Consider the following 9,154-nt stretch of genomic DNA (forward strand, 5'->3'; position numbering starts at 1 on the left):
TGAACTGAATTCGTAAACTTTACAATTGATTGCGCTATAAATGAGTTTTTACTCACATGATTTCAATGGTATCGGAAATGCCCTCAAACACATTTTTGGCCAGGTAGCTTAATTTTGGGGCATTGGAAATGTAGCTATAAAAAACATATGATATATTATTAGCAATGTATATACATTTATATGTGCATATACGTACATGGCACGCAGAACCGTTAGGTTAGAGAAGGCTCCACTCTGTATGGTCTCCAGCTGCAAACAGTCTATAAATGCACTGAAAGTTGAGCAACATTTGAACTTTAAATTCATTTATATTTGACATTTCGTATTTGTAGCTGTCACTCACACATCCAATAGAGTTGGGGCGTAAACTTTCAGCCCCATCGACCGCAGCCGCGGCAATCCGGCGGATGCAATTGTGAGCCTTTGCAGCGGCAGCTTCAAAGTTTGGGGCACACGCGTCAACGCCTCCCCCTCGCAACGGCACTCGAACTCGTTCTATGCAAACATAAATTGTGCATATTGATTAGAAAATTGCGTTATCAGATGGTTGTTGTCGTCCGGAATAAGCAGGACTTTATTTAGATCAAAGCCATGACAATAAATTAGCTAATCATGAATCAAGTTGTAAACTAAACGATTCTAGTTGCTTTGACATTGACATTCATATTGAAGCTGTCATTCTGCACAAAATGTAGATACATTCCGATTAGGATAGTAGCATTATATTATTATTGGAATTACTGCTCATTTTAATTATTCAAATTTTCTAAAGTCAAATCGATTATCGTATTTTAGCTTGCTTCTTTTTTTTTATATATATATCGGCAGCACAAGGAGCATCCGAATCCCAATAGAATTTATCCTGACATACAGTTAATCAATTCACGCTTGGCAATGCTTTCAGCAAGCATACAGAAAAACTAAATTACTTGTCAAATTTTAGATTTATCCTTCTGCAGAGGAGGTTAGTAGTAAACCAATCAAGGAAATTTTAGCTCACTTCATTAATGATAGGCCCAAGCGACTCCGAGCTCTTCGTATAGACAAACACAACAACTCGCTCGCCACAAACTTAATTGTCTCCAGCCGCCTATGAAGACAACCACCCCTAGGCCACTGCACCTTACTCTACGTTTAGTCAATATATACAATATAAAGCTAACATAATTTGCTGATTGCCTTCAATAAAAATAACTCGCTAAAAAGGCAGTTAATTACTATAGAAGATGCAGTTCAACCCAGCAAGATACGCGGCAATGTGGGCGGAACCTTGACCTACTTATCTGAACGATGTAAATAAGTGTATTATTGTAGAATAATTTAATGGAAAGCTAAAATTTTTAGAATGTGTGGGGCCTATATTTAACCGTCAGAAGCGTGAAAGGTAGAAGAAAATACATTGCGCAAACCGATATACCCGCTTGATTGCGCAAGCGAATCATCACTTAGAGATATGAATCTAAGGATACATGTCTATATGTTTGATGAAATTGTTATCCAGAGTAAAGTGCAGATATTCAGTTACCTATGCAGCCGATGGGCACTTACGTGATTAGTTGCTTCCCAGCAGCAACACTTCCAGACGGAGGCATCAATGGGCGGATTCGTAGTCATTGGCGGCGCCTGGGCCAATGTGCCGAGCGTATCGATTGCGTTGCCCGCATCCCTTGGCAGATTATTAATAATCGCATTAAATCCGTCGTGGTTGTCATAGCAATTAGTGCTTGCTTGTTGAGAACAATAGACCAGCGAAAGCAGAATGACGGCCGAGAAATCAAATCTGGCTATAATCGGCGTGCACTTCATGTTGCCTAATGAGCACACGGCACCTCCAATGCTACTCGAATGGGGCTTGAGTTGTGCTTCTATCACAGGTGTATGGCGAGTAGAGTGTTCACCTGGCGGATAATCAGCTCTAAGCACATTCTGCTCTTGGCGTACGTCGTCTTTTGATGCATTTTGTTAACTTGATATAGATTCGGATTAGATGTGGTTTACCTCTGCAAAGAAGGTCATTCAAAATACGGATAGTTAGAGCTGTGAAACGATCCGTATTTATTGTATTATCCGTATCGAATACGTTCAATCAGATCATAGTTCAAATATAGTATTTATGATATATATACATATACGTCTATATGTATTTGTACCTAAAGAGCGAATACACAAATTTACAAAACAACCTCAAAAATTTTGCACCTATTGATGAAGCTGTGAATTGAAATTTCACGTATTGCTACGAACACATGTTTGATTGACTTTTCAATTTATACAAAGTTATGATTTGATTCCGTGAATGTCGTTTAATGTGCAAACTGAAATTCAAGCCCGAATAAATTGGCCAACAAATAATAAAGCCAAACAGAGCTGGGCATGTCTCTTGGGTCCAGTCAATGATAGTCTTTCATAGACTGTGTCTATAGCACTACCAGACTTATTTTTATATTTACTTTTATTGTTTTGTTAATATTCGGAAAGAAGAAGAAGCAAATATTTATTAATCACACTTACCTGGCGCGATCAAAAATAAACCGATTAGTTGCACATAAATTATAATTAATAATCCGGCGAGGTGGGCGAAGAAATCTTTATCAACAAGCCAAACGAGTGAGAAAGCTCTAGGCGGCGCTGCTCGACTAGCAGATGCCCTGCACTTTTAGTTCATTTTGATTTACAACCTAAAGCAATCAGCCACATAAACTCCTCGTTAAAACCTTCATTCACATAGAGCGAGATGTGTGCATTAACAGATATCGCCTCCAGAAATAAATGAAAGCGACGCCGCCGAACGTCTCCGTCGAATTCTACATTCTTAATTAGCAAATATTTGTCTCTTAAATATATACACGTGCACAGTTTGCTCTCTTTTCTATCTGGCTAGAATACTAAAACCGTCTGAAAACATACAGATGCACAAGTATAAGTATAGGGGAATATTTTATTGTTTTTGTAAAAACTGCGCTCCAGATGGATTTCGAATTATATTTTAAGCAGGGACCGTAACAACTACAAATTTTATTGGAAAAAAAATTAACAAATATTTGTAATCATTAAAATTAATTTATATCGACAAAAAAAAAAAAAAAAAAAAAAGCTCTAGTCGAGACTGCTCGACTACGAGATCCCCTGAACCCTTGGAGCAATAGATATTTCAATAATTTTTCGCGTCTTTCAGCTTACGCAAGAAACACGCACACACACACACACACACATACACACACATACACACACATACACAAACACATACACACACAAGCATCCACGCATAAACACGCATGGGCTGCACTGTGCGCTTACTATGAGAACTTAATAGTTTAATAACTTTTTTATGGACGTACGATCTTCATGAAACTTTCAGATTATGATTATAACATGGATATGCATGTAATCGCCAAAGCACATTCCCATTGAAAATGGGTTCAGGGTATAAAAATTATTGCTGATCAGTAAAAATGGAAAATAAAAGTTATGATTCGATTTTCATATAAAAACTGATGAGTAATAATTAGTTTTTATTTTTCTCATAGAAATTAATTTTAATCATTTAAAATAAAAAATTGCAAATATTAGTTGATCCTATGTTGAATTCGCCATTAAATAGACAAATACTGACATGAAAATACCCTGAACACTACGTTGATCTGATTTTGCATAGATTTTGCCATATGCATGCGCTGCATAGTCTTACATACACATATGTAAAGCAAACAAAAATAAAAATAAGCTTAATTTTTTAAGTTTCGCTTGAAACCAAATTTTGTTTAAACAAAATTTTTAATGAACACATTAACCAAGCCGAAGTACCTGGAATTTTATTTGTTTTTGTTTTAATAAATGTTAAAATTAATTTATATGGAAAACAAATTATTACTCATCAGTAATACAATACAAGTAATATTTATTTATATTTTATTATATAATTATTTGCATAACGTTAATTAGCTTTGTAATATTTATAAGATTATTTTTTACCAGATTAATCCTCATAATCCAAATTTTGTAACCTTTATTATAAACAATACCAAAGTTATAATATATTACTTTATTTTTATGTAGATATGTTATTATTATATTTTTTACATAATAATTTGCATGGTTAAATGTAGCTTTATTCTTTTTAATTTACAGATTGCTTTCAACTCTTACCGCACTGCAATAACTTGTATATTTTTAAAACACTTTTTGTAACCGTTTTTTAATTCGGACAATTATTACTGCTCACATTAATTTTTTCATAAATAATTATTCTTACATTATTGGGATTTTTTTCCATGAAACATTGTTTTGTTTATTTCGAGATTTTATTCGATTTCGATGTGATTTTTATTTGAGTTTAAAACGCGCAAAGCTTCTGTATCAATTGCGGCTGCAATCATCCACATAAGTATGTATTCATGAGATGCATGTAAGTGTGCGAAAAAAAAAAAACATAAAATTCAGGTAGCTCTCTCTTGCCGCGGACCGTATTACTGATAGCGACTTCGTGCACCTGTTGAATAACACCAACTGAAATATCTGATTAGTGGCGAAGCTTCAATGGAAACCGGAAATCAGAAATACACCGAAATCACAGAGTCGTTTCGCAACATCGTCTATATTACAAAGAAACCCGAGCGACAAAACCGAGCGAAGCCAGAGAGAGCACGTCCAACCTATTTGAGCTAATATATAGTGAGAAATAAGCTTCGAAAGCGTTACAGGCCGCCATAGGCTACAAGGTTCTTGTAGCTTATAGCTTTTGTGGGGGCTAAGCTTGTGCTATTTTTGCAAAAGCTCCCGCTTCCATGAACCTATTTAGTTGCACCAGCTCCGCCCGGGTAGCTGGAAGAGATATACTATGCACATTGATAAAAGCCTTTAGACTGCAGCAATCTTCACTCGGCGCTGTCTTTATGCATTCTCGAATATACATAGGTTTGATATAGTAAGCTTTTGAAAGCCAGATGTTTCAGAATAGTATAATATCCCAAATAAAAATCATAAATTTTGAACAAACCCCCAGCATAAATCTAATCTGATTCGCAATTACCTACTAAAATTCCAACTTATATTATTTCTTTGAACGAAAACCACTCGCCCTATAATGAATGTGAACTTTCAGTTTAAGAAGGATCATTCATTTGAAAAGCGGCGAGCTGAGGGCGACAAGATACGCCGAAAGTATCCAGACCGCGTGCCCGTTATCGTGGAGAAGGCGCCGAAGACACGTCATGCCGCCTTGGACAAGAAGAAGTATTTGGTGCCCAATGATCTGACAGTGGGGCAATTCTATTTTCTAATACGCAAACGCATTAATCTTCGCCCAGATGATGCCCTATTCTTCTTCGTCAACAATGTCATACCACCCACATCTGCCTCCATGGGCCTGCTGTACCATGAGCACCGTGATAAAGACTTTTTCTTGTACATGGCTTACTCTGATGAGAATGTCTACGGCCAGGAGCAGCTATAGATGCACTTCATCCATACTCAAACGTTATCTGGTTTATTAACACAAATTGCTGTCCCTCAATAAAATTATTTTGAGTTTTACTACATATTTTATACTATGGGCAGCACACAATAATCTAGTCGGAAGGCGAGACAAACAAAGAGATTAAAGACATAAAGACGTGTAGATGAATCAAGAAACAACAAAGTGTTGTAATAACAGTAATGTTATGATAATTCTTACATTAATTTACATTAGGCTTATCAGCCTTTTAATCCAATTTACACGGTTAAAAATAGCAAGTGTAAACTGGTAAATGCAAAACAAAATTCGATGTAAATTTAATTAACAGTATACCGTCAATCTGAAAATTACATTGGTTAGCTAAATGCCATTGTTAATTTAGTTGTCTACGAACTGAACGAGCGACTCAGCGAGGAGTATTTGCTATAGATCAACCTAGATTACATTACCATTTTTAGCACTTATGTATGTTTATATTTTTATATATGCCTATCACAAGTAAAGCACCTCAATCAAAATTATTTATTTTATACAACTTTGTTAACATGTATTGCAAGTCGTAAACAATAATAGAGTTCATTTAAAAATTCATATTTGGTTTAAAACGGTATCTGGGCAAATGCACCCGTTATAATTTATACAGGTGACACAGGAACATTTCTTGCAATAATTTCACAATATAAAAAATGTAGCTAATTCTTAATTCTTTCTCTATAAACGCCATGCGTTAAGATTAACTGATGGAAGCCTCGGATCATCACAACGTACTATTGTATTTCTGCAAAAATATAAAAGAGAAATTCATAGTAAGAGTTGAAATTTCTACAATGTTATCAAATTACCCAGGAAAGTCCGCGCGTACGAATCCGGCTAGTGGCACAGAATGCAATGTTAGGTGATCGGCATTATCACACAACAAGCGGCTAATGCTAGCCTTACGCACCTCCTGAAGTTGCGCTGAATTAAACGCTCCTGGATTGACCTTATTATCATATTCGTAAAAATACCGATCTCCATGCTTAAAGCGTGCAAACTGATCGGCAATAATTTCAGCAAAAGTAATTCCAACAATACCGTCTTCAACCGCTCTCTCTAATAGACCGCCCACCCATAAATCAATATCATCAGGCGTTCTATAGACGTGCGACAGCTTTTCCCCAACCTTTAAAGATGAAAAGCTCTGAAGGGCATTTCAAATAAAGTATAAACTCAAATAGTACTTACATCCCTTGGAAATTTATCAAAACTTTTTAATTTTGGTGCTCCCATCACTTGGAGGTAGTCATTATAGCAGCGTATACCTTGATCGCGACCCCGCTGAATATTAATGGCTGCCAGATCCAAGCCAAACGGACTGTGGCCACGGAACAGAAATCTACTGATCTACAGTGTGAAGACATGAGTATAAATAGCCTAATTATTACTTTTCAAGTGCTTACACCGTGTGTAATCGAACTGTCGACTTCTTGCATTGGCTGTGTGTAAAGTGTTTGCAGCATATCGTCGTAGAACTCACGCTTACGCATGCGCGAAGGATTGAACATAACATCAGGAATATTTATAATTTCATCACGTATATGAAATTTGCCAACAACACTAAAAAATTCAAGGCAAATAAAAGTTATAAGGCACATCTCAGATCATGCAAATTATTGCATAACTTGCCTAGAATGACCCATTCGGAATGCAGCTCCCGAGAATTCGTTAGTAATAGCTGGATTCACATCAATGTTGTATTCGTTTGAGTATCCCTTCTGGCGAGGTATTAAACGGAATCGCTTCACTTGCTGGGGACCAATTAATGCCGGGAGAAACTCATTGTAGGTAATGTGCTGTATCTCTGCAATCACAATGCGGCGAGTCTCCTGATAGAGCCATTCATCACTTGCCGATGGATTTAATTTAGCTAAGATGCTGGCAATTCGATTATGCTCCCGTGCGAAGACAATGTGCAAAGTGATCAGAGAGATAATTTGATTTGTGCGGCCATCACCTGGAAAGGATATTATGCTATAGTTTTTGATTGATACAGGTAAAGGTCGAACATCACTAACCCGACTTAAAGCACGTACTGCCTGGTTCCTCACTGCCACAGGCACTCTTATCGCGTGTTAAGGGCAGCATGTCACGTCCGAAATCATTAAACATTTGCAATCGACCGCCACGGAAGGTGCGCAGCTCACGTGCCGACTCCTCGCTGGAGCCATATATTGGAGAAGCATCCAGGAAGTGGGTTACCTTGTTGCGTTGCTTTCCATAGCTCAACTGACAGTCGGCACTGGGCACAAGTGAAAGTCGCACCAAATTCAAGCACCGCACGCCAAAAGCGCTATAAAATTCATCATTCGCAGAGACAGGAATCGGCAGGCAGGCAAAGTGTGATTTTTCTGGTGGCAAAATGCTTCTCCCGTCCGGCGAACAACATTGCACTAAGCCCCCATTCTCATCGAGACGCACTGAAGCCGATTGGGAGACGTCATGCGCCAATAGTTGCGCGAACTGCATGATCAGCAGATTATACTTTGGATGCGGACGATGAACATCAGCAAAAAGAGTTCTTGAGATGTCACGGGCGCTTAGCAATGGAGTCCCATCTTTAGAGTGCGCGCGTGGAGTCCAAATCCCATCTTCATAGGCTGGTGGAAGCAGACGCTCCATTGGCTGACCAGCAGCACCCCAATGCAAGCGGTGAGACAGCGGATTGTTGCATGTGCCATCCAAAGTTCGATATTTGAGTGTACCACGGCAAACAGGCATAGATTGACAATGCTGGGCTAATGGAGTCTTGGAAAACTCAACGGGTACATTATTGGTGATAAGATCATCTAGGGGTACCTGCTCCTTCTTGCCAAACACTTGGCTGGCGATGACCAATTCGAACGCACTATTAGACAGTGCGAAATTATGGAAATCATCTTTGGGTGACGAGTGAAACATAATGCCATGAGTGAAATCTGGATGCCCTCGATTCACTGGTATCTGGGCAACGCCATGCATGAGATGCTTAAAGTTTTTACGTGCATCTTCGATCACGTCAGGTGGCAAGATCGTTTGAAAAACAGCTCGTGCTTTTTTATGTCCGGCTGTGTGATTTTGCCCGGTTTTGCAGCAATAACCAAATTTTCCAGCGGGCAGGTCACAAATTTGGGGCTTTTCATGTTGCGCCATGCGTACATGGGCTGGACATTGGATTTGTGGCACACATTGTACAGATTTGCAACTTTTGCACACTTTTAATAGCCCCGTTTTTGGAGCTTCTACAATAAAAAGTGAAGTATTATCTAGCTATTATAAACGATTTAAATATAAAGTAAAAATGTGTGCGTCTATCTCAGTTATATTCAATACGATAGAGTGAGATAGTTATAATACAAATTCTAGTTGTAAAACGAGTCCATTTTGAAATACACGCAAAAGGAGAAAAATTTGATCAATTACCGATCTTACCTAAATTTTCCTTGACGTCTTCCCCATCAAGCAAATCATTTTTCCGTAATGAAAATGCGGCCACATATTTAAATTCGTATTGCACATATAATACATGCCACCATATTAATAGAACATAAATTATGCGCATTTCACAAAATTTAAATATTAAATTGCATGGATCAGAAACAGGAACCAAAGTCCATTCGACTAATAACGGTGCTTCTTACATACAATGTGACCAGCTGCGGTAAGATTAAAAAATGCTTTTAA

The 9,154-nt window shown here is 37.8% G+C and overlaps 3 protein-coding genes across 6 annotated transcripts in view; 1 reads left to right on the forward strand and 2 right to left on the reverse strand.

Moving 5' to 3' along the window:
* Positions 1-4,899, reverse strand: part of Lgr1 (Leucine-rich repeat-containing G protein-coupled receptor 1) — a 10,281-nt gene extending 5,382 nt beyond the window's left edge. The window contains exons 1-6 of one of the 4 annotated variants that reach the window (XM_089468901.1): positions 4,253-4,899; positions 2,512-2,895; positions 1,549-2,000; positions 344-495; positions 197-271; positions 57-134 (exon numbers count right to left, since the gene is read on the reverse strand). In XM_089468901.1, the coding sequence (XP_089325027.1) occupies positions 57-134; positions 197-271; positions 344-495; positions 1,549-1,806 (563 nt within the window). In that variant the 5' untranslated portion in view covers positions 1,807-2,000; positions 2,512-2,895; positions 4,253-4,899. Of the gene's footprint in view, positions 1-56; positions 135-196; positions 272-343; positions 496-1,548; positions 2,001-2,511; positions 2,896-4,146 lie in introns of all 4 variants that reach the window. The other 3 variants (XM_089468891.1, XM_018018864.2, XM_089468887.1) reach the window with 3 other exon arrangements.
* A 43-nt stretch (positions 4,900-4,942) lies between these two features.
* On the forward strand, positions 4,943-5,532 carry Atg8b (Autophagy-related 8b). The gene has a single exon (XM_018018867.2). The coding sequence runs from the start codon at positions 5,084-5,086 to the stop codon at positions 5,450-5,452; it is 369 nt and encodes a 122-aa protein (XP_017874356.1). The 5' UTR covers positions 4,943-5,083; the 3' UTR covers positions 5,453-5,532.
* Positions 5,533-5,954: 422 nt separating this feature from the next.
* Positions 5,955-9,131, reverse strand: Pxt (chorion peroxidase). Its single transcript, XM_018018866.2, has 7 exons — positions 8,903-9,131; positions 7,510-8,712; positions 7,121-7,448; positions 6,895-7,051; positions 6,680-6,838; positions 6,298-6,617; positions 5,955-6,233 (listed from the first exon to the last, which is right to left on the reverse strand). Exons 1-7 carry the CDS (start codon positions 9,030-9,032, stop codon positions 6,167-6,169), a joined length of 2,364 nt encoding a protein of 787 aa, XP_017874355.1. The 5' UTR covers positions 9,033-9,131; the 3' UTR covers positions 5,955-6,166.
* Between the last annotated feature and the right edge of the window lie 23 nt (positions 9,132-9,154).

The sequence above is a fragment of the Drosophila arizonae genome, chromosome 2, assembly GCF_054131065.1.
Source record: "Drosophila arizonae isolate 15081-1271.41 chromosome 2, UAZ_ARI_1.0, whole genome shotgun sequence".
NCBI classification, from domain to species: domain Eukaryota; kingdom Metazoa; phylum Arthropoda; class Insecta; order Diptera; family Drosophilidae; genus Drosophila; species Drosophila arizonae.